We start from the raw sequence: 26,090 nt of genomic DNA, 5'->3' as shown, positions 1-26,090 counted from the left end.
ATCCCGCCAGGCACCTGCTCAGGGAGAGTGGTCTCTTCACCGCTACGTAGTGCGCAAGATCTGGAAACTTTTTGGCCAGGCAGAGGTAGATCTGTTTGCCACACAGGAGTCAACCCAGTGCCCCATATGGTATTCCCTTACAGGGGTCGGGGCGCACTGGGCCAGGATGCGCTGGCTCATCCATGGCCACAGGTTCTCCTGTATGCCTTTCCACCCCTCTCGCTGATTTGGCCTACTCTACGGAGGGTTCTCGAGGGAGGCCACAGGGTGTTGCTGGTAGCTCCGTTCTGGCCAGCACGCTTGTGGTTCCCGCTGCTTTGGAGTCTGTGTCTCAGTACTCCATTGCGTCTTCCAACAAGGAGGGATCTGCTGTCTCAGTTGGGGGGACAGATATGGCACCCCAACCCTCAATGTCTCCAGCTGTGGGCCTGGCCCCTGGGAGGCTGACTGGGTGTTCAGATCCTGTCAGACACACCATTTTGAGTGCTAAGGCGCCCTCCACTAGGCTGCAGTATGACAACAGATGGCGTCTCTTTTCTCAGTGGAGCTCTGCCCACAATGAGAATCCGGTTACCTGCTTGGTGGCCACTTTTCTGGAGTTCCTCCAGTCTCTCCTTGAAAAGGGCCGCTCTCCTTCAACCCCTCCTTGTATGTTGCAGCAATTTCATGTTGTCACCGACCTGTCAACGACCGTACAGTGGGGCACTGTGATCTGGTCTCTCTTTTTCTGCATGGTGCTCGTAGGTTACGCCCGCTGCCGGCTCCACGAGTGCCTGATTGGGACCTACCATTGGTTCTTACGGCTCTGTGCCACCCTCCATTCGAGCCTTTGGCAGAAACGGACCTCAAGTGGCTTTCTTGCAAGACTGCTTTTCTGTTGGCTATTGTCTCAGCTAAGAGAGTCAGTGAGCTACATCCTCTCTCTGTCAGCCTTACATGTATCAGGTGGGCTCCAGATGACTACGGTGTTACCCTGTGGCCTAACACTGCATTTGTGCCTAAGGTGTTGTCTCCTTTTCACCGTAATCAGCCATTGCGGTTGGCTCGGTTTCAGCCTCAGTCAGCTGCAACTGAGGATGGGTCTGAGTCGTGCCCAGTAAGGGCATTGGAGGCATACATTTCGGCCACCGCAAGTCTAAGACGCTCAGACCAGCTTTTCCTGTGTTATGGGGGTCCGAGGTTAGGCTACCCTCTTTCCAAGCAGTGTCTGTCCCATTGGATAGTGAGCTCCATCTGCCATGCCTACGCTGTAGGTCGCCGCTCCCTGCCAGTCGGGGTGAGGGCACATTCCACCAGGAGCGTCTTTGCTTCCTGAGCGGCTTTGAGAGGGGTCCCTCTGTAAGCAATATGTGCTGCTGCATCATGGGCTTCCCCGACCACCTTCACGAGGTTCTACAATGTCAATGTGACTTTCCCTCATCCACTTGGTCAGGTCATTTTACAAGGTTCTGCTGGGCCCTCTCAGTGAGGTATGTGCTCAGGATTCCTTGTGACATAGTTGGCATTAGTCATTCAGTGCTTTCAGCACCGCCCTCTGGCGGTCAGGAGGGATGAAATAGAATGAAAGTTACGTATGTAACTACGGTTCTATGAATCCCGGATGACCGCCAGAGCTTCTCTGTCACTCAGAATCCTTGCTTCTGCGAGAAGATTCTGTAGGAACAGAGCCAAGGATGACAGCAGGCTATATAGCCTCCAAGTGGTCATCCGGCGTCACAGGTGTGTCTCTGTTGATATAATTACTCGAACTGCGCATGCCCGAAGGGAACATTCAGTGCTTTCAGCACCGCTTCTCGCAGTCATCCGGGATTCATTGAACCGTAGTTACATACGTAACTTTCGAATTGTGTAATCAGCATTTCCACCAGTCTCTGTTTTAAGTCCACATTTGAGCTGAGCTCAATAAGAGTCTCCTCCTCTTGGATGCTCAGTTCAAGACTGTGGGTGGGAAGGAAAGGGGGTTTCTGACCCACTGATTTCCCAGTGGCTCCTCTTCAAAATACTCTCAGAACTGATCACGCAGCCCGTTCAGATGCTAATGACCAGTTTCACAGAGTTGAGCGGCAGCGCTGTCTTATATTTCTTATATTCCTCCCCTGCATCTCTTCAGCGCCCCCTAGGGGAGGCGTGCCTCAGCTATTGAAAACCACTGATCTAGGCTACATGGTCCTGATCCAAGCTGGATGAGTTTTGAATGGATGGATCTGAGGCTTCAAAGCAGCTTTTAAAGCCAACATATCACCAGAACCCAGTTCTGCATTGATTGGTCTCACCTCAGACGGTCAGAGGGACCAACAAAGTTCTCTTCAATCTGCTGCTCACTGCAGCCTTGAAATGCAACTGATTGGTTGAAGGCAGAACCTCCATCCTACAACTGGTGGTGCTGAAAGTTTGGGCCTGGTACCAAATGGAGAGAAGAACCAACCTGACCAGAATTTAAATGAATGTGCTCGATAGGCGTTAGGAACCTGCAGTAATGTTATTGATGCAATAAAACTAAAGGTAGTAATTAGTAATTGGATCATTGTTAGATGGAGGATCTGAGACTTTGTGACAACACAGTTTTGACCCAAGACTGTTTGATGATCTGGTTGTTGTTCTTTTTCTTTTTTTGTTGTTTAGAAAATTAAAAACTGAATAAAATTAAATTTAAAGTTTGTTTAAAGTGTTATATCATCATGTGAATCTAACTGGTGAACTTATTTTTCACCAATATATTCAGAGTTCCTATTCAGCACCATTAAAGACCCTCGGCCCTTTAATTTTCCCTGTGAGCCGTTCTTAGTGAGGAGATTATTACAGAAAACTGGGTAATGATCTCTGCCTGCAGACGAGTCGTCTTATAAATTCCATTTCACAACCAGCTGAAATATTCCTGGACACTAGTGTTAAATCAAGGACTGATCCATTTTCTGGATGAACATCTGTTTTGGTCCATCTTCCATCATTCAACAGAATAAATTATTATCCTCTAAATTTTCTTCTACTATTTCTCCATTTCCATCTGTTCGGTTTTCTCCCCATAATATTCCATGTGCATTAAAGTTACCACATATTACTGATTATCTCCACCTTTAATCTGCATTAACTGATTCAGATCTAACTTTTTACAAGGATTATAATAGTTAACTATAATTAATTTAACCTCATTTATTATTCTCTCTATTATTACATATTCTAGATCAGTTCCTCTACTTATTTCTCTGCATGTTAATGATATTTTCTAAATGTTGAACATCCTCCTCCTGTTTCTTCCTTCCTGTCACTGAAACATCTCCACTTATTCAGAAAACTAGTTACAGTTTTATTTTGTCTTTTACACATTTTAACCATCTGTGCTTTTTTAAATACATTTAACACGTTTCCACCTCTTATCACAACAACCTCCTGCCATCTTGGAGGAAAAGTCACCATGAATGATGTGACATTTTCTCCATAATCACACATGAACTCTGAGCAGCTGCTTTCAGCTCCGTACTTCTAGTCTGGAGTCAAAGAAGAAAGAAGGGAACCAAATCTCAGCAGCTCCAGATTTAGCTCCACAAATGTGATAAAATAAAAACTCAATAAAGCTATGACCAAAACGTTTCTTAACTGGTTGATCTAGATTTAAAGAGATTTTCATTCAACCAAGAAGTAGGAAGGAAATGAGGCAGTTAGCTTTCAAAATAAATATCTAAATATTTTATTAGAATGGCATGTTGAAAATTATTTGTAGACTTTTTAATAATGAATGTTAAAGGTTTTACTGATTTTAAAGCACTGGAACCCATTTAATTAGTGCTCAGCAGCTTTTTGCGTCTTTAATGTTATTCTGACATTTGTCTTTGGAGCTCAGAGTCCTGCAGGCTGGAAGTCCTCTTACCATCACCATCATTTCCACCTCAGTGTCTGTTCTAACATCAGGTATCTTGGTTCATTTTTACACTGCCAGAATCTGGATCCCCTAATCTACTTGTAATGATAATTTATAAAATTAATGACCGGCTCACTATGGTGGTGATCACAGGGTGGGCTCTAGTTAAATGCCTGGATGACCCCAGATCCAATGACCAGGCCAAGTGATGCTTTCTGCTTTCTTTAATAAGCAGATTTAGGTCTCTGTATGTGTGTGGTCCTACAAACTATAATAAACTAATAAAAACACAAATTATAATCTGATGTTATCACAACCTCTCATATTAGTAGATCACACAAATCATTACAGCCACATGCTGTCAAGTAAACCTAACATGTCTTTATTTGGAGCCAAAACTAGATCTGGGAACAAATTAAATCTGTTTTATGTTCTTTCAGTCTTGTGCTTCAATCACTGATAATGTGGAGATCAGGCAATCAATGAAACTAAACATGATCAGAATCACCAACTGAGGGGAAAAAGTTAGCTTAGTTAGCTATATCTGCTGTAAGCTATAATGAGCTGACAGAAAAGACTTTAGAGAGTCTAAAGTCTAAAGATACAGAACAATAAACCTACTTGACAAATTATTCTGATTGGACAATAAACAAAACTCAGCAGTCATAAGGACACATACTGTCAGGAAATACCACAGACTGCTTCCAAAACTCAGCTTGTAAAGATCCTCACTGCTTCCAAAAACACCATTTTTACATGTCTTCTAACATGACTCAAAACGCCCCCTGGTGGTGGGCCTGGAAACTGCACCGCAGTCCTGCCTTTTGAACATCACTCGTCTATAGCAGCTATTTCAATTTACAGATCCTTCAGATTGTGATTAGTGATCTTTGTATTTTTAAATCTTTCAGACATATCTGGTCTGGATGCACCTGCATAACTTTCCCATGTGATATATTAAAGAGTTATTTTTGTTCTTTGACTATGTATTTTGGGAAAAACTGGTTAGTTTTAAACTAAGAGCAACATACATGCTCATGCCTGTTATGTTGCTCACATAAAACTAAGAACAACATGTGTTATTTTGCTATAACTTGTTTTAACTTGTGGTGGGAACCTATGACAGTGTGTTGTGGGAAAGACTGGTTCTGTATTCTTATTTTGCTTATATTTGCTGTATTCTGAGTGCACTCATATTATTTTGCTTCGCACACTGCTGAGGTGCTGGGAACGGTTGATGTTTTGGGAAACATGCTTAGGGAGGCAGGGCAGCTGTTGAGTGAGAGATGGCCACTCTCGCTCCACATCTGACTCTTTGTTTACAAGTATATAAAGAGGAGACTGCCCTCAGCCCGGTGAGTCTGCCGTGAGTTCGTTTGTGGAATACCGGCATCGTGAACGCTGATCTTAACCTAGGACTGAGGGCTCCCAGTTCGTGTCAATGGTAAGAGCTGATTCTGAGAATCTGTTGAGCGTCACGTTTGTTTGAAAGCTTGTTGCTTTATTGCTTGCTACTTTGCGTGTGTGAAGAGCTAATTGTTTTGATGTGCTGTATTCTGTGGGGAATAATAATAAATGTGTGCCTTATATTCTAACAGAAACAGTGTTTGAGTCCTTATTTGTGTTTGCCGATCTCTCCCGATCCTGAAATAAACATTTCATAAAACATTTTGGCGTTGTCGGCAGGATTGGAGGAGAGACTACAATACACAAATATGTTTAGAAATATGTTTAAAAGGAGAAATAAGAACTCAGATGAGAAAATTCAGGGGGAAGAGATAATACCCGGATGGGAGCTTCCTCACTGTAACGAGGTTGCGCTGTGTTTGCGCAATGGTGGGGGCAGACCGGAGCCGTGGGGTGGTCAGCTGGAGGCAGCGGGACCCGAAGAATTATTGGCAGTGTTGCAGAAGATTGAGGTGCAAAAAAAGGCTCCGGTGGACGGATTACAGAGGCGCTTGTGGATTTGTGCTACGGCTTGGAAGCAGCAGTATGAAGCTGGCCAACAATTAAAAAGTCAGCAGTTAAAAGACAGACAGGCAATGACTGAGCTGCAGTCTGCTGAGTCACTGTATCGGCAGCATGTGCAAATGCTGACTAATCAGCTGGAACAGATGACCAGTGTCGCAGAAAAAGCTGTGGCCCAGGTGTCTGTGTTAACAAGGAAAAAACAGGGGAAAAAACCCCGCCGTTTTCCTCTGAAAAAAGTCCGTTCATTTGTAGCTGGATTGGGGTCTGGGTGGGATCCCGAAAGCTGGGACGGTAATATGTGGGATGATGAGGAGGACAGTGATTCTGGAGGCCCTCCAGATCCACGTCCTTTCCCTCCATTGGGGGTTAAACCCGTCGTCCGAAGGAGAAGAGAGCAGCAGCATGTACCCGCAGCCTTCCGGCAGCGGCTAGATTCTCAAGGTAATGATGTACTTGATGCTGCGGGACAACCTGTTATGGAATGGGTGGAACAGCCGCAACCGCCGGCAGTGTCACGGACCATAACAGAAGATTACTCGCAGGATGAAGTTGCTCATATCACTAAAAAATTAAGGCAGCATCCGGGCGAACCCACTGATCTATGGGTGGCTCGATTGCTGGATGAAGGTGCAGAACAGATTGAAATAGATCACGGAGATGGCATGGCATTTGGTGGTCTGAGCACTGATGGGAATGTAAATGCTAATTATAGGCAAGAAGTGAGAAATTTGGGGGATCAGGCGAGATCATTGTTTGACGTGTGGTCTGAGGCAGTACGAGTAACATGTCCCAATGTATCTGATTGGCCCGAAATCTCTGGACCATGGTTAACATTAAAGGAGTGTGTGCAGAGGCTGACGAGGCTGTGTGTGCGTGATCTGTTACCAGTGGGGATGGTGGCTGGATATCAGCAGGTGGCTGTTCCAAAGGTGGTGAGAGATCAGTTGATTAAAACTGCCCCACAGCATTATCGGGCAGCTATGCTTACTGTGATGCTGGGAGCTCCAGATGCCCCGATGGAAACCATCAAGGCTCGGATTTTGGAGCTGGGGAATCTGGGAGAATGGGGCAAGCAGGAGGAATGCAGACCACGAGTTCAACCAACTCCGGTCCGCAGGCCGCAAAGGGAGCGGGGGAGAAATGAACAAGGTCCACCACGTAACATGTTGTGGAGGGCACTGATTAATGCTGGGGTGCCTGCTTCAGAGATACACGCATTGCCTACTGATGAGTTGAGACAGATGTGTCAAAGAAGAGGCTTAAAAGTTAACTGTGCAGGATTTGGTGCTGAACTGGACCCATTAAATTCTTTGATTCAGTTGTTGCTAGAGGCGATTCATCCCACAACATCGGCTCCACCTGCTGAAGAATCTGAGCCTGTTGTGCGCAGAAAACCTGCTAAGGTGGTTGACATTGAGGTGTCAGAGTCTGAGGAATCCTCGGGCAAAGAGGTGAAAGTAAGGAGAGTGAGGAAAAGGAAAAGAAAGAACAAAGATAGAAGGAGTAGCAACTTGTACCCTGATCTGACGGATCTGTTGGAGTTTAACTAGGATGAAGGCCGAGCCCCGCCAATTCGGATAACGAATTGGTCAATTGATGATATAAGAACGACATGTCGAATGGATTTATCACATTCCATATTATCCGCAGGCTGTTGGGCTGATTGTGAGAGTGAATGGACTGTTGAAAGAATTTTTGAAAAAAATGTGTGTCTGATAATCATGACTTAACAGATTGGAAGTCTAAATTGATGCAAGCATTGGCCCAATTGAATAATAGACCAATTGCTCCAGGGGCAGACTTTCTGTCTCTGCATTTGACAAACTGAGGGACCGCTCGGTATTATGTGTGTGTATAAGAGAGTAAAAATAAATGAACAATAAAACTTGTGATTTTAACTGAATGGAAAATGTATTAATGTATATGTAAATGCTTAATACAGGAATTAAAAATATTTCAGCATTACTGACTAGAATGTATTATTTTATGGCACAAGGATGTTGTCATTCCAATTCTGAAAAGTGCCTGAAAAAAGAAAATTTTATTTGGGAAGAAGCACAGCAAAGAGCATTAGATTTGGTTAAGAAAGCCATACAACAAGCTGTGTCAAAGGGAAAGATGATGTCTGGGCCTGTGGAGTTGCAGGCCTCAGCTGTTAATGACAATACAAGCTGAAGTGATTGATGGGGATTATCAAGGAGAAAATCCCTAGTAATTGAGGGGAAAAAAAAAAAACTAGCACAACTGCTAGTGGAACCCTGTGAAATGACAGAGGTTCAAGGGGTGGCTGCCCCCACTAACATCACTGTAAGAGGAGCAGGGGGGTTTGGCTCAACAGATAAACCAGGAGCCAAAGTTTGGGTGAGACAAAAAAAATGGTCCACCTAGACCAGCTGAAATCATTTCACAAGGGAATGATGCAACAGTGTCAGTATTTTACTCAGGGGAGGAAAAAATGGATAAATGTTATATAAGAGAAAACTAATTTTATTCTTTTGTCTTATAGCAATACTAATTTTGATTTCAGATCCATGTTTCCGTGGGATCTGCTGATTGGATGACCCGAGGGACAGCGCGATGGCGGATGTCCCAAAGAGAGGGAGGCACCACAGGGCTGGTGCAGGATTTGGGGCCATCATCCTCTGTGTCCTCGCTGCCATGGTCCTGCTGGCACACCTCTGTTGGGCGGAAACACCAGGCCGGATCCTGAACGAAGTGGTTCAGCCGTATCAACTGTGATGGGGAGACAGCACGCGCAACGGAATCTAGGAAGACTACACATGCTCTCAGTGGCGTGTAGGAAGCATACCAGTAGTCTTCAAGGGATGTAACGTTAAAGTGGATTCAAGGAGAGGTTTGTGCCAATACAGAACGAGTGTGTAAGAAGACACACACTCAAATTGCACCTGCTGCACACACTTGTCAACAAATGGCACAATCAACGATAACAAATAAAGTTCACTGGAAAGTTTTTTGTTGTTTTTTTTTTTTTCTCCTCCTCTGCCAACATGCACTAGGACGAAACGTGCATGGTGGGACACTTTGCTTGGTGGAACAGGTACTGTGTTAAGTGTTTCCAACGCTTTTTGACAATAACATAACAAGAACTATGTTATTAAACACTGGACAGCATGCATCAAGAGCTGTTCATCAGGTTGGATTATGGATGCCTACTGTTGTAACATCACAGGAGGAAACTGCAAAGATCTTCTTTAAAGAACTGTACTGGCAAATAAAGATGTGGAACACGACAGCAGAAGTGTTAACGAACATTTCTGTAGCTTTGAACTGGACGGTATGTAACGTACAAATGATGCACGCTCACATACAACAAGAATGGTTTAAGCGTGTGGTTATTATCGGAAATTTCCACGAATGGAGACAACTATGGAACATTAGTAGTAAAAGTTGGTTACAACTAGAACCACAGAAGACCTATTGTAATGCTACTATGTGTGAAGGACATTGGACACAAATTGATGTTATCAATAGTACTACTGTCTGTCATTATTATATATTGCCCGGTGTGACTGTACAGGGGTATTGGTTTTTGAAACTGGATGGTGATTGGTTTGGCCCACAGACAAACTACACCTATGACCTGGATCTATGCGAGACTGCTGATAAAGGGATGGTATGTATGCTACAGCAAGGACATCTTAACCCATGTTTAACCGAGACGAGGTGTTATGTGATTAGACTCATGAACCTGCTAGAGAAATAATAAAGAGTCATCCTCAATTACCTCAGGTGCCTTTCGTTGGGTGTTTTGATGTATACATCTGGAGTTGGAATAACGTGACCTATCAATTAACCAATTTCAATATCTCCCTGGATTGGTTCAAATGCGCATTGAATCAGTCTACGGAACTAAATTGCTTAGTTAAATCACATAGGTCCAACATTTCCACCTTAAAGGTGTTTACATTTATGGCCCAAGGACAGGTTCTGCATGCGGCTAAGTTAATAGAGCAATAATCTGCACATCATTGGTGGAACATTTTTAATGGAATGTCTGTTACTGCTCGAAACTATGTAGTACCTCCCTTGCTTTTGCTTATCATTGTTATTATAGTGTTAACCTCATGTAATGTTTGAAGATTATAATCAAAAAGTGGTGTGGGACGGAAAGGATAACTTTGCTGATGAAAATAGACCTTGGGGATGGTTTTTCCAAAATTAGGTTTTGTCAAAGACCAAGGGGTGGAATGATATATTAAAGAGTTATTTTTGTTCTTTGACTATGTATTTTGGGAAAAACTGGTTAGTTTTAAACTAAGAGCAACATACATGCTCATGCCTGTTATGTTGCTCACATAAAACTAAGAACAACATGTGTTATTTTGCTATAACTTGTTTTAACTTGTGGTGGGAACCTATGACAGTGTGTTGTGGGAAAGACTGGTTCTGTATTCTTATTTTGCTTATATTTGCTGTATTCTGAGTGCACTCATATTATTTTGCTTCGCACACTGCTGAGGTGCTGGGAACGGTTGATGTTTTGGGAAACATGCTTAGGGAGGCAGGGCAGCTGTTGAGTGAGAGATGGCCACTCTCGCTCCACATCTGACTCTTTGTTTACAAGTATATAAAGAGGAGACTGCCCTCAGCCCGGTGAGTCTGCCGTGAGTTCGTTTGTGGAATACCGGCATCGTGAACGCTGATCTTAACCTAGGACTGAGGGCTCCCAGTTCGTGTCAATGGTAAGAGCTGATTCTGAGAATCTGTTGAGCGTCACGTTTGTTTGAAAGCTTGTTGCTTTATTGCTTGCTACTTTGCGTGTGTGAAGAGCTAATTGTTTTGATGTGCTGTATTCTGTGGGGAATAATAATAAATGTGTGCCTTATATTCTAACAGAAACAGTGTTTGAGTCCTTATTTGTGTTTGCCGATCTCTCCCGATCCTGAAATAAACATTTCATAAAACACCATGTGAAACAAGCTCACATGCTTACAGATTTACTTTGTTTCCACATCCAAGCACGTAGACAGGAGTTGAGTTAGATAGGAACTGGATCGTACCAGTGGCTGCAGATTGCTACAGTGGTTGATCAGTCTGATCAATCTTTGTCATAAAGTACCTCTATAGCTTTATTCCTCCATACCTGAGAGCTTCCAGTCTCCAGCGTGGATCCTTTAGTCCAGCCGACAGCAGCTTCACTCCTGAGTCTCCTGGATGATTGTAGCTCAGATCCAACTCTTTCAGATAGGAGGGGTTGGAGCTCAGAGCTGATTTCAGAGAAACACAGCCTTCCTCTGAGACCAGACAGCCTGACAAGCTGCAGACACACCATTCAACACATGATGTTAACATGAGAAAGTAGTGCTGCTCAAGAAGCTGCTGCTCAGCTGGTTCTAATAAACAAAAAATAGAAATCAAACTGTATTTTTTCAGTAGGTAATAAAAAAGTAACATCTGACACATTTAAACAGATGAATCCTGACCAGAGCTTCACTGAAATGGAAACTCTGCAAACAGACAAACTCTGCAGAAGGTTCTGGCTTTAAGTGAACTTCAAACTGGACCTAAAATACCCAAGATAAACTGGTGATCCCAGTAGAAACATTCTTTTTGTGTTTAAATCGCTTTAATTTCAGTGATGGAGTCAAGAATAGAAGCTGAGATAAAGAATAAAGCAGTGGTTTGGATCAGTGGTGTTAGCAGCGTATGGTGAACACATATTTCACACTTGCAGAATCAGCAGAATGTCTTTGAGAAATCTCCCATTTGAGGTCAGATCCAGTCTTTCAATCCGCTCTCTCTCTTCTACTCTTTATAAAACTTTTTCCCATATTTTCCCCACTTACTGCATCTCATTCTGTTGCTGTCTCATCACTAGTTTCACTTTCACTCTGGACTCTGGGCTGCATGTGTTTGGGATGTGCTGAGTCAGGGTTTATACAGGAACAAGTAACTCTAATTTATTGCTTTTTAATGCACTTTTAATGCTCTTAGAAATAATTTTAATGCCATCAACAAGTACCCATAATAATAATAATAATAATAATAATACATTTTATTTCAAGCGCCTTTCATAACACTTAAGGACACTGTACAGGTAACAACAATAAGTGGTAAAAGCAACATCATCATAATTAAAAGAAACAACACAAACTACACACAGGAAAGTAATAGAAAATCATAGTGAAAAGGCAATCTTGAACAGGTGGGTTTTGAGTTTTGATTTGAACAAGGGTAAAGACTCAGTATTGCAGATGTCAGGGTGAATTCCAGAGTGTGGGCGCAGACTGAGAAAAATCTCTGCTCCCCATGGTGCTAAGACGGGCGGAAGGAGCAACGAGGTGAGCGGTAGAAGAAGATCTAAGTATGCGAGAGCGTGTAGAAATTTGGAGTAAATCAGAGAGATATGGAGGGGAGAGATTGTCAATAACTTTAAAAGTAAGTAGGAGGATTTTGAACTGAATTCTGAACTTGACCGGTAGCCAGTGGAGCTGCTGCAGGACTGGGGTGATTTGATGGAAAGAGGGGGTTCTAGAAATGATGGGAGCTGCTGAGTTTTGTACTGCCTGAAGCTTGTGAATGGATTTTTGAGGAAGACCGAAAAGAATAGAATTACAGTAATCGATGATTCTCTTTATCTCTGAATTGGTCAGTCCTCACTCAGATATCTGCAGCTGGTTCAAATGCTGCTGCACACCTTTTAATGGGAAAACATAAAATAAAGCACGTTAGCCCATCCTGTCCTCCCTTCACTGGTTTCTGTTTATCTCAGAGTTTAGTTTAAAGAACTTCTGTTTGTTTTTAAGGTTTTAAACAGCTTTGCCCACCTTACTTAAATGAGCTTCTCCTTCACCTTTACACCGCTGCTGCTCATTCATGCCTGCTGACCAAGTGCTCACAGTCGTTCACAGTTCTGAGCAGAAACTTAGAGGGAACAGGACCTTCTCTATTGGGGGTTAATAAGTTATAGAACGACTTACCTTTGTTCATTTGACAGGCCCCTCTGCTGTCTAGTTTTAAAACCAGACTTAAAACCTATTTTTACTAATTGGCCTTCAACCTTACTGAGATTTTATCTTTCTTTATAATCGTATTTCTACTGTGCCGACTGGTTCTATTATGTTTGATATCATGGTTTGTTGTTGTTGTTGTTGTTTTATTAAACTGTTTATTGGTTGTTGTTTTTTCTTCAATCCCACCGTAATGTTTAGTAATTTCTGCCAAAAGCTGCAGCATTTTGATTTAATCCGTCTGGATGCAGTATTTGCAAGCCCTACTCTGATTGGATGGAAAGAAACCTGTCTGTGATTGGCTGGTGAGGAGGACAGTTTTTTAAGTCACGAGCACACAGACAGAGTCAAGCGAGCGTACAGCTGGTGTTGAGCGTGGAAGGATCAGGTCGAGAGTGCAAGCAGACACGAAACCGAGCGCGAGGATAGTGGATTGAGAAGAGTTAGCCGATTTGAGCGCACGCGATGTTTAAACGCTGAATACCTGTCTCACTGCGTGCTCAAACAAAACACAAAAATATCGCTCCAGAAGTTGGTACACGATGATGACTGAAAAATAAGTGGGTATACGCCATGTATTGTAAAAACATACGGCTTTACGATCAACCGGTATGGGAGTTAGGGTCATTTTGACCTTTTTCCTGGCTCTCGCCGATGGGAGTAGAGAGGAAAGCATCTGGATATCATTGGTCTAATTTTAGCGTTCCAAGATATGTCAAGTAGCGGAATTAATCGCTCTGTTGTTGTACTTTTGTGATAAACACTTCTCAGAACTTAAGCCCTGTTGCCAATTGACGTCAATAGCATGTAACACACACACACCAATGGAGACACCAAGACTCTTGTGTTTAACGCACACACAATATTAGCCCTTAAAAAGGCAAGCTCTGTATTTGAATGTCAGAACTCTCTGCTGGAACCCGTTTGCACGTTCCAGGTGTAATAAATAGAGTTCTCGTTGTCGAGACGGAGGAACGCCATTTTCTCTCTTGTCTTTCTTTCTTTCTTTTTAAAGGTTAATAGTTAAATAATTCTCCCACAAAATTGGTGAACCCCGCGTGATAGGAAAAAGGGAGTTTTGCCTTCCCGGACAGGCGGCTTGGGTTTCCCCCGCTCGGAGCTGGCCCTTCCGCACTGGGGTGGAGGAGAGAGGACAGAGGTGAGTGTAAGTACATTTTTTGTGCTGCTCTGTCTTCTGCTCTCTCGGCCGCCTGTGTAATTTGAGTTGGGAAGAGCGTTTTTTTTGTGATTGATTGACAGACGGGAGTGGTCGTTCCTTTGTCTTGCCATCTATAGGCATTTTTCTACGTAGAAAAAGAGTTGTCTTAAACATCAGAAGATTTGGAATGATATTGGCATTCCTCCAGAATTGGGCACACACAACAACTTAAAGAAGTGATTGGTTACTCCCAGCCGCTTTTATCGGATGTCCCGTCAAATATGACGTTAGAAGCGACGGCGTATAGAAAATGGATCGGACCATTACGGGTCGTTGCTGAAGTTTTTCTAATATACATAACTTTTTAGAATCAAAGAGATCATTGTGAGAGAATTGATCTTATATATTTCGGTTGGTCGGAGTCTTTAGAGCGTGGCCCTGTTAATGTAAGCGCTTGAAGAAGAATAAGGCAGTTCTCGGATCATTCCATGCGTGGAACTCCGATGTAAATGTGGCCTTAACAGAGTTGACTGCTGTCTGTTTTTGGTTGAGTACTCCAGGTTTAGGCAAACGAGGTAAAAGCCTCCTATCAAAATTTGAAGCAAAGAGGCCTTGCTTGAGCACGTGAAGTATAAATGTTTATTTTTAACTTTTTTTTTTTTGCTCTGGGTCCCTAACCTAATTTAAAAAAAACCTAATTTAAATTTTCTGTGCGCACAGTTAAAATCCAGGAACATTGAACATTTGGACCTTTAAGAAAAACAATAAGTTTCCCGGGAGAGTGAGAGTGAAAGGAAAACGTGAGAATGTGGGAATGTTGAAAGGTGATGATTAAGAATGTGTGATTGTTGTTGACGTCTACGTGTGATTATAAATGATGAGAGCTTTATTGGATGACTAAAACGCATGGATGAATGAAACTGCATGGTTGCTTTTGTTTTTTGTTTTTTTGTATTCAAGTCACACTGTTAGAGGTAAAGTTGTCTAGGTTGATGAGCTAAAAAGTGCTTGGAAACTTTTATTGTTGTAAGGAAATCTTGGTGGACCAAGGTGTGTATACTTTTTGAAGCTGTTATGTTGTTAAGATGTGGGTGCAGGTATTTAAACTTTGTATTTGAAAGACTGTTTTGTTTGGGGAAGGAGACGGCTCCGTCTGCCTTTTTGCCTGTCAGTGGGGCAGAACCACTGGCAGGCTGAGTTATTTTTAGCCTGTTAGTTAAAGACTGCCAAGTAGCTCTCCCCCCGCCCGAAGGAAAATCTTGCACACACACACTAAGTTCTCCTCAGGCAGAGGAACCACACATACAGCTCTACGCAGGCAAGGATAGCTACACACACAACGTTTTTCACTCCCTCCTCTCGGAGCGTTGCCCCTCCTCTCCCTCTCTCCCCCGCCCGAGGAGAGACAAAAGGACCTCTGAAAAAACAAAAAGTAAAAAAAAATTTTAGTCTCGCTTCCGCGAGAGAAATTAACCCCGTATTGCATCTCAATTTTTTGTTTTTCTTAATGTGGATTAACGAAATGTGGACGATGTGTTAATCTGCGGAAACACACTAAATGACTGTCATCAGGACTCAATCAAAGTTCTGCAAAGATTAGCAGAGGGAGGACACAAGGTCTCCAAACAAAAACTACAGTACTGTCAACCACAGGTAGATTACCTAGGAAGACAAATACCTCAAGGAACAGTTGGCATTTCACCTTCTCAACTGGAAGGTTTTAGCAAAGCTCCAAGTCCACGGACAGTCGGCGAAATGATGACATTGTTGGGAATGACAGGTTTCAATGCAGACTGGATTGAAAACTATGCAGGAAAACAGCACCGTTTAGAGAACTCCTAAAAGAAGCAGGAAACCAGTTGTTTAAAGCAGTGTTAAAATGGACAACTGAAGCTAAAATAGCTTTTGAGACACTAAAACAGGACATGCAAATGACACCAACTAATGCAAGAAACCTCACCCCACCCACTTGTCAGTGAGAGCCTGCGTCTGCTCCGCTCTCCCCTGACCAAAGAAAAAAAAAAAAAAGGAAAAACTTACAGGGTAGAGTTGAAATGTAACAGTATCTTACAAAAACCTTAACCCTTTGTTACCTCCTTGGCAACCCCTACCGTTTGCCAAATTAAACTCGCTCTGTTCAAAGAACATTAACCCATTAATAGCCCTACTGTCGTCGGTTCACTGGATCGATCATTGATTTTGAGTTTGAGTTGAAGCCTACTTAGTATGGATGTTTAATTGAATGTGTGATGTGATGAATGAGGTTATTTGAATATGTGAAATGCATGTGACAAGGTATTAACATTGCATGTTCGGCTTTAAGCATTAACAGCTGTTTCAATCGTAATGCAGAGCGAACTCGCTGTGTGACAGCAGACACACACACGCATGCTTTTAGATAAATGCTGATAAGCAACTTATAGAATCACAAAACTGTTTAACTTTAGCAATCAATAGAATAAATGCCGGCAAGATTATCTATAACATACAAAAGTTTGTGTTTGTCTAAATGTTGTCTAAAAGTTTGTGTACATTCTGTCTAAGTGTTGTTTAGGGGTATTTTGTGTAAATGTTTAATCTATGTTGTGAAGGCGGTTTACTGACAGTTGTCTGACGTTTGTCTGTGCTATCGCAGTATGTTTTAATAATAATGTTGATAAGCATTATTAACGTAATGACATAATGGATCAACGAGAATTTATTAGTGTAAACAAGGGTCATAAGTTTTAGCTGTCCACAATGCCTGATGTCTCAGTATTCACAAAAGTCCGGACTGAAGTGAATGTTGGCGAATTGCCTTAAGAATTTGCATTGGATTGTACTAAATTCTTAGGAATACTGGGGTGTCAGTCAGGCTGGAATTCATATGAGGTTGATTAAAAGGAATCATCATCCATAAGCCTTTGTCAGTATCAGGAGTATTAGTGGAAGAAAGAAAAGTGAAGAAGAAAAAAAAAAACAAAAGAGGAAAACCATGAATGATGTCTTAAGATCTACGATCATTAGACTTTTGGTATATTTACAGTAACATATACTTGAGTTAATGGTTTAGATAATTAAAGTGTAAATATTACTGAACTTTGCGGTTATGCAAAAACTTTGGAAGTGGTTGTGCCTCTCCACTCCTAAATTCCATGACTGACAAAATGCCAGGAGCTGCAGAGAGGAGAGGAGAGCAGCAGAAGGGGGGCTGAGACTCCCGAATGCACATGGGCGACCCTAGAAAAACAGGGCCCCAACATATTTGACGTCTATCGAATCACTATAAGTCAATAAAACATGAAATTTAAAGCTTGTGGGAAACCTGCATAATTAACAACAACTTAAACAGGGAAACTGAAAGGGAGGCTTGTGATCAAAAGGTACTTCTAAATTAATTCTCTTTTGGTTGGTTCACAATTGGGACTGATTATTAAAATACAAAGTTTAATATAAGCAACAGCTGAAATTGTAGCATTAACAGTGATTAATAAGGTCTAATTTAAATAGAATTAGAGTTGCCAAAGAATAGGTTGTGATAATTGTCATTCCTGTTAAAAACAATAAAATAAAATAACTTAAAGTGAAGATTAAGATGGTGGATTAATTATTTTGCCATTGGGAAACCTCTGTGACTTTGTGTGATAACATCCAAAATTATAAAATGACTTCAGAAAATTGTTTAATTTCGGTGCAGGGGAAGTAATGAATAAAATAGAACATAAGCAAAATTAAGGAATCAACTCATTAATCTCTAAATGGTGGATCTGATGAAAAGGGTTGCACACGCTGAAATGGCACTGAAGGAGAAATGCCTAATGAAGCAGCCGACTGGTGATGGTATAACCTGAGGTTTGTCAACAAGGAGAACCAAAATTTACATCGGCGGGAATCCTACCCGGATTCCAGAGCGCTGGCTCAGCGCCTGCTCAGACATGGAGCAGCGAAGGACGCTCAGGCCGTCAGGAAACACGGCTGAGCAAAGGAAGCGGTCTCCACATCCGTTGACAAAAATGGCCATGGAAGGGAGCTGATGTTTGTGAAAACCCAGTGACTGAAGGTCCACCACAAGAATTAGCACAATCCAATCGATTCAATTAATTCTGGAAGTAAAGTAAAACAAATATTGAGAATGGCAACTAGTTGCTATAATGTATTAAATTATATAAGTGGCTAAAATCAAATTGTCCAGTGTAATTATTAACAGAAAATTCCCAGTGATCAGATAAGTTAACATTTTGTTTTATACTTTTGAAGTTAAACTAGTAGAGTGTTGAATAATAAGACGATGGGTCCTCCCATGACAAAGTAATTAATTACCTCATGCACTGTTAATTAGGAAACAGGCACTTTTAAGAAGAGGATAGCAGAATTTGAGGATTACAGAACAAATGAAGTATTCAACACTAGAGTGTCACATTATGATTGAATGACACGAGTAGATTGAGAAACCAATAACTTATGTATTTGAAAACAGATTTATGGCTTAATTACGTAAACACTAGAAAAAGATTAAAGTCATAAATTAAAATAATTTGGGTTGAAGAAATTTCAGAAATAGTTTTGAACCCTAAACTAAGTACTTTTGTTTATTTCCTTTAAACATTAGACAAGAAGGACATGTTATTTTTTATTCTTGAATAAAAAATATTTTTGAAGTGGATTGGGAATCTTTCTGCTAGTATCAGCAGATCACAAGCCTCTGCTCAGTTCAGTGAGTATTTTATTTTGGTAATTAAAACCTTGGGTAACAGTGAATCAATCAGTGACAGTAACCTGATTTTTGTTATAACTATAAAAATCCTAATGTAAAATGATACATGGTGTATGTGTAAATGCTTCATTTGAAAATTGAGTTTGTCACCGGGTAAACAGACACAGCCACAATACAAAGAGTAAATGACAGGATTTATTAGAGTAATGACAGGACCAGGTTTTGATTGCATGCTTAGCATTAACAACTCAGTCCTGATTGAGAGCACTAACTATTCTGTCTTCAGTCCTGTTTTTTTTTTCAGAAGTTGAGATTCTGTCCGGTTCTGGCCAACCTTTTTCTGATTGAAGACACATTGAAAAGACAAGAAGAACAGCTGTAAAGTGAGCATGGAGAGACGGTATGATAAATTATAAAGTGAAAATCAGACTGATGTCAACCTCTGATTTAAGAATAAGTCTGAGCAGTCGGTTATATTTTTAGATTAGGATTGCAGTGCAGCATGGAGCAATGAATATTTGAAAAAAAATAAATAAATAAATTCTAAATTGCTGAACAAAACAGAGAATAGAAATATACCACTTAGTTTTACTTAGTTCTGGAAGGAAAAAGGGGCCTCAACTTCTAACACTTCTTCTTCTTCTTTTCTTCTACTTTTGCTCCTTTATCTTGCATGAAAACCCTGGTCACTAAATTTTAATCATAAAGATGGAAATTTTTGTTAGAAATATCTTTCAGGAGCAGACGGAGAGCAAATTTGCACAGGAGAATGGCTGAGTCTGGGTACTGGCGGAGTAAGCCCTGTGAACATATCCTTTCTAAATTGTGAATTTTGATGAACAATTTTGTGACAAATGAGGACATTGTTTAACCTTTTTAAATATATGTAAGTCACTATTTTGCCACTGATGTGGACTTTAAGTTCTAAATGTGCTCATGTATTTTATTTTCTACTGTTCCTATGTCCTGGAGTGGAGCATGGTTAATGGAGGACGGGATGAATTGTCACCGAAGCGGACTTTTATGTAAGGGCTGATAATATAGTGAGAAAAGAAGTTCCTGTCCAGGGATCATGGTGAAGAGACCAGTCAAACCAGGAGACCTGGTGTACGTGAAGGTGTTTAGACGTAAATGGAACGCCTCGAGATGGGATGGACCCTTTGAGGTCAAACGAGCGACCGCAACCGCCGTCCAAGTACAGAAGTGGTGAACCTAACGACAGCGAGGCCGGAGATGAACTCTCACAGCCTGCAGCCAGCACCACAGCGCCAGCCAACGTCAGCTCAACCACGAGCGGAAAGAGCAACGAGTAATGTGGGTCGAGGTGTTCGACATCCAACCATGAACTGTGGGACTTCAGTCTATAAAGGGAAATCCACCTTTGTAGAACAAGATAAGTACAACACAACGTTAATGGGTTTGAACAAGTACACACCAGTGTTTTTTGGCAGCTGAATTAAAGTTAATGGCTCATCTAGGTCTTAGAAAACAATTAAGAGTAAAAACAAAAAGGATGCATAAGAAAAGAGAGACCCATGCTGAATTCAAATGGAAAGCAATGGTAACCACTACAGAATTTCGTACAAAATTAGATTAGGTGAACATTTATTACAATTACCAAAAACTATGTGGAAAAGGTGTAAAAAAGGAATATACAGAGTATGGGATAAACCAGTGCTCAATTATTCTGTACATAATGAATGATGGTTTTGAGGTAGAAATAAAATAGAATCCCATAGGGAGGCCGAGGACAATTACAAATATGACTTAACAATAAAGAATCCAGGTAAGGGTAAAGGAGGTACAGGAAATGGTGATTTAGAGCGAATAGGAGACAAGGAGATGACTGCTACAGTTCAAATGTTTAATGACCAAATTAGGATACTTGTGGAACTAGACAGTGATAAATATGACTTGGTTGAAAAAGACGTGATTATTTCTAGATTACTACAAAAAGGTGACAGACTCAGGATGTGTAATTCTCATGTTAATATAAGCCATCAATTAGCAAGTCAAAATCAAGACAACATCGATTGTAAAATGACTATTTGGAATGTAAATGGTGGATGGATTATTGAAGCAGATATAATAGCCTTCCGGATTGACAAAACATATGAGTTAAAATTGGAAGACATCACTTCGAGTGGAAAAGTAGATTCAACTATATTATGGAATTTACCGAAAAAGACGCTTTACCAAAAGAAATTATTTGTTTCACCCCCAACAACTATGGCTACTAGAACTACTGTAGAAGTGAAGAAAATTACTGTCCCTAGTGGACATGTGACTTTACCTACTTCAGTTATCAAAGCAGGACTAAATAAACCGACAACCATAACGGTTAAGACATTAACAGTCACATCAGCATCTACAATCTTAACTAGCACAATACAAATTTCAACCAATAACGATAAAATTAAAAAGGTATATACAAATAAAAAGGAAGTGCAACCTACAGAGGTTGATAACAATTTAGAAAATGCAAAACCTACGGTGCCTCGACCTGAAAATAGCATAACTGAACCTCCAACAACCGTCACAACTAAACCAAATCCGCGAAGAGTAGTTTCAAGTACAGTTAAATCCACAAAGGAAGTTTTAAAAAGTACTAAACCTTCATTAACAAGATTAATTACAACAGTACCTTCTCCGGTTGAGGTAACATCAAACCAGGACAACAACCTAATATTAGAATTCCCAGAACCGGATCCAAAACAGTATGGATGCTCTGAAAAAGAAGGATGTGAAGATTTCTCTGAAGGTTTAGATCAATTTTATGAAAAACACAATCCAAAAGTAGCTATATCAAGAGCAATAAATAAACTACAGGATATTAAATGGCACGGAATCAGACCAAGGGGAGATCCTTTATGGCAAAGAGCCTTACATAACACATGGTATACAACAGCATGGTATACTGTCAGGGAGTTAACTAAAAATGATTGCTTAGTCTGTACTGTTGCTCCGGGAGCAGTACCTATGGTTATTCCAGAAAAATACACGTCAAAATAATGTGCAGTTGTGCAGCGTAGAAAATGTAGCAATGGTGAGTTCACTTCAAGAGAAAACACAGTGTCATTTTTTAAATTACCTATGTGTGGTTTGAGTTGCAGACTCTTATATGGTTCAAGAAACTCTCATCAATATTTAGAAAAATGGAAAGGGTATAAATTAGAATCATTGTGTGCAGAATTTAACATTAGTACTACAGATAATGTTCCACCTACTGATTATGACATAGATTATGATGCAGACTACGAATGTTTCGTTAGTGGAGGTTTTGAGGACAATGAAGGAATTAATGTAGGAAACATCACTGTGAAATGTAATATAACCTGGGTGTTATCTTGGTTTAAGCATGCAAATGTAACACCAGTGTTTGCCACAAAGCCCGTTTGGTTTGAGAACCCAGAATTTGTAGAAGAGGACTGTAAAAATATAACTATGACTTTTCCCAAACTTTTCTTCTTAGGAGATCAAACGTATCCAGTGGCAGACAGTTACTGGATGTGTGGTAATGACATGCTAATGAACACTTTACCACTGAAGTGGGTAGGACTCTGTGCATTAGTACGAATGAAAGTACCGATAACTTTAGTATATGAAGGGGTAAAAGAATTAGCTCAAATTGAAACGGGTAAAACTAGGTCTCGGCGGAGTCTAGGAGATTACGGATTAAATGAAAAAGTTTATTTAAATCTTATTGGTCAACCAAGAGGAATTCCAGATGAATTTAAAGCACAACATGAAGTTAAAGCAGGTTTTGAGTCTATTTTGCCTCAGATTACTATTAATAAAAATGTTGAATGGATAAATTACATTTATTATAATCAGCAGAGGATGATACATTTCACGGTGGAAGGATTTATGGCATTAGGAGACCAATTACATGAAACAAGTAGAATGGCAATACAAAACAGGCAAGCATTAGATTGGCTTCTAGCAAGCAAGGGAGGTGTATGTCACATGTTTGGTAATGAGTGCTGTACGTATATTCCCATGAACACAGCTCCTAAAGGTTCGTTTAGGGTAGTAATGGCTAAACTTATGAAACTTAGAGAAGAAGTAAAAGAGAATGCTGGAAGAAACAACTGGTCGTGGAAAAGTCTGGAAGAAATTTTAGGAGAATGGGGAGCAATGGCTGTAAAAACAGGAATAATTTTCGTGATAACGCTGATTGTATTCTTTCTAATTGTGTGTTGTGTTGTGCCTATTTTGAAAAGGTGGATTGTGGGGACAATGTATAGATGGATGACATCAGGCAGCAGCCATCCGAAGGGCTGATCCCCGGCTGCCTGGACACGTCCATGGACTCATGCGTGTGCTACAGACTCATGCCATATGAAAAGGAGCCCCGTGATCGGGATGGACTCTTTTTGTTTTGCTACGTGTCCAGGAACTCATTCAAGCCAAGCGCACAAACTGAAGATGACTAACCCTATTAACCTTGTTTAAGTTACTCAATAAATAAGTAAATAAAATAAAATACAATGAAGCTTTGATAGATAAGGTAGCACAGGCGGCCGGTTAGGTTAGTTTAAACTATCATAACATTAGATTCTAACATCCATTTCGTTTCTAATCCTGCGTATCAATATTATTAGCAAGATAATTTACATATGTTGGTTGTTGTTTGTATTATGATGTTTTGTTATTGTATCATGCTTATGTATTCTTTTTATATGACAAGTGCTGGATGTCATTGCGAGTAGCATGGCTGACTTCCAATTGATGCCGTCGGTCAGGTGACCGATGATAACGGCGGATGCTCAGAGGTATAAGAGGTCCATGAAAGACTTTTTCCCCGAGAATGACACATAAATAAGTGACAACTATCAGGGTTTTTTTCACTTTCATATCTAATTGGACGGATGTTACTGCGAAAGCAATGACTGTTTTGCATACGTGCACTCTCTCTCTGACTCTCTCTGTCTCTCTCTGACTCTCTCTCTCTATTACTGGAAATATGTTATCTGCACTTATTACATGACGTTTTATATCAGCACTTGTGTAGACACCATGATTACATTAGTATGTTATCCATTGGTTGTGTAAGCAATTAGATCTTTTTTACATGTTTGTTATTATCACAGCTAGAGTTGATCAGTGTGGAGTCAGATTTTCAATGAAGAGGTCTTCTAGATATGTCACGCTGTAACGTGCCAAGGGAGGATTTATGGGAGTTAGGGTCATTTTGACCTTTTTCCTGGCTCTCGCCGATGGGAGTAGAGAGGAAAGCATCTGGATATCATTGGTCTAATTTTAGCGTTCCAAGATATGTCAAGTAGGGGAATTAATCGCTCTGTTGTTGTACTTTTGTGATAAACACTTCCCAGAACTTAAGCCCTGTTGCCAATTGACGTCAATAGCATGTAACACACACACACCAATGGAGACACACAGACTCTTGTGTTTAACGCACACACAATATTAGCCCTTAAAAAGGCAAGCTCTGTATTTGAATGTCAGAACTCTCTGCTGGAACCCGTTTGCACGTTCCAGGTGTAATAAATAGAGTTCTCGTTGTCGAGACGGAGGAACGCCATTTTCTCTCTTGTCTTTCTTTCTTTCTTTTTAAAGGTTATTAGTTAAATAATTCTCCCACAAAACCGGAAGCAGTTCAGCATGTTTGGTCCCGTGCAAACACGCAGAATCAGTTGTGTCTGATATGATATATCTGACAAAATTGTTTTTATGAACGTATTTTTTTTAGAAAAAAATAAGGCATTTTAAATGCCACAGATAATCACATTTAATGACTTTTAATGCCAATTAAGGCCTTAATTTTAAGAAAAATAATTTAATGACTTTTAAAGCTTTTAATGACCCGTGGAAACCCTGTGAGTAAACTCTGGCAGACATGATGACCAGGAAACTGGGACATGGAGAGGACAAACTATCTACCACTCATGTTCTGCTTTGTTGTGGGAAACTGGGAGATAATTAAAGGGTTTCTCTCTGAAAGTCAAGCCCGAAAAAGCAACTTCACCATTAAAAACACTGGGTCCTGGTTATGGGAGTAGTTTTTTCCCTGTTACCATCAGACTGTTGAACTCTAAACTGGACTCTGCATCACACTTGCATCATTATCTTGCTCTACCAACGTTGCCCAACTATTTATAATCCATTTAAATAGTACACAACTGAACATTTACTGTATTTTTGCAACATAGTTTGCACTGGACTGAACTTTTTATATAGATGCCCCATTAACATGGAAGAACATTATTCTGCACATTTAAAAAAAAACAGTTATTTCTCCTGCATTACTACATTCTTGTCACAGCTACACTTTATATTGTAATGTTATTTTATTCCAACTGCAATCTCATAACACTGTCGTAAGCTGTATGCAATGAAATTTAATTTTTTATACACTCTGTATATACAAAATGACATTAAAGTTTGTCTGTCTAATGAGATCTGGGGCTATTTAGAAAACACCCAAGGCTTCAGACCATTTTGGTAGAATAACACCTTTTTTCTTTTCTCTCCCTTTTTCTGCTTCCAGCTCTGCTTTGATAGTTCTGCTTCATCTTTCTCTGTTCTCATCTCTCCTGCTGCTCAATCATTGCACTGCATTCTGGGATCTTTATGTGCTCAGACAGAATAGTCCATTTTAGTAAATGTTTTCATTTACTAAAATGGGGAGCAAAAGTTGATGATGCATTATGTTAGATTTTTCTGTTACTTTTTTGATTGTAAATCTTAATTATTTTATTTCAAACACATTATTAAAAATAAATAATGGGTAGTGTTAAATGGCTGGGTAACCAGCAGGTCCCATTACTGGTGGGGCCCGGGTGTTTTCAGCTTCTCTGCATTGAGGTAATATGTTTGTAGATGAATAATATAACAGAATCAGAATGTTTATTATTGTCATTGTACATCTTGTTCCACACATGTACAATGAGATTAAAGCCAGCTCCAACCAGAGCACTAATAATAAAATGCTAGATAATCAAAAATATATACAATATATAGTAGTGTTATGCACTTTGCAGATATAAGATATATTGCTCTATAGATTGTTAAATATCTGTGTAAATATTTCACATTGTAGAACAGAAACTGTAAATATTGTAAAATCTCATCTCAACAGGATGGAGAACTTTGTACCTGAGAGTTTCCAGTCTGCAGTTTGGACTCTCCAGTCCAGCAGAGAGAAGCTTCACTCCTGAATCCTGCAGGTTGTTGTTCCTCAGGTCCAGTTCTCTGAGACTGGAGGACTGGGAGCTGAGAACTGAGGACAGAGCTTCACAGCTTCTCTCTGAGAGGTTACAGCCAGTCAGTCTGAGGAGACAGGGAGAAAATTCTGCTATTAAACAATTTATCAGAAATATTGTTGATTTCTTTACAGTCACCAATGTTCTCCTTGGAAACATTGATGGGTCTGTCTGATTTTACACATCTTTATGTTGCCTTTAGTTGTGAACTGGT

The 26,090-nt window shown here is 40.6% G+C and overlaps 2 protein-coding genes and 1 long non-coding RNA gene across 3 annotated transcripts in view; 1 reads left to right on the top strand and 2 right to left on the bottom strand.

The window, feature by feature from the left end:
- The window catches only part of LOC118560442 (kinesin-like protein KIF20B), a 73,588-nt gene that overhangs the window by 23,742 nt on the left and 23,756 nt on the right, over positions 1-26,090 (top strand). The gene's annotated exons all lie outside the window — the stretch shown is intronic.
- Positions 1-26,090, bottom strand: part of LOC118556164 (NLR family CARD domain-containing protein 3-like) — a 55,585-nt gene that overhangs the window by 15,882 nt on the left and 13,613 nt on the right. Inside the window, exons 6-7 of the mRNA XM_036131404.1 lie at positions 25,770-25,943; positions 10,932-11,105 (exon numbers count right to left, since the gene is read on the bottom strand). Coding sequence (XP_035987297.1) covers positions 10,932-11,105; positions 25,770-25,943 — 348 coding nt within the window. The remainder of the gene's footprint in view (positions 1-10,931; positions 11,106-25,769; positions 25,944-26,090) is intronic.
- Positions 14,890-15,881, bottom strand: LOC118560478. Its single transcript, XR_004929384.1, has 2 exons — positions 15,636-15,881; positions 14,890-15,374 (listed from the first exon to the last, which is right to left on the bottom strand). It is a non-coding gene; the product is annotated as an uncharacterized LOC118560478 (long non-coding RNA).

The sequence above is a fragment of the Fundulus heteroclitus genome, unplaced genomic scaffold (assembly GCF_011125445.2).
Source record: "Fundulus heteroclitus isolate FHET01 unplaced genomic scaffold, MU-UCD_Fhet_4.1 scaffold_43, whole genome shotgun sequence".
NCBI lineage: Eukaryota > Metazoa > Chordata > Actinopteri > Cyprinodontiformes > Fundulidae > Fundulus > Fundulus heteroclitus.
The sequence above is the reverse complement of the archived record's forward strand: the minus strand, read 5'-3'. Positions and strand labels throughout refer to the sequence as shown.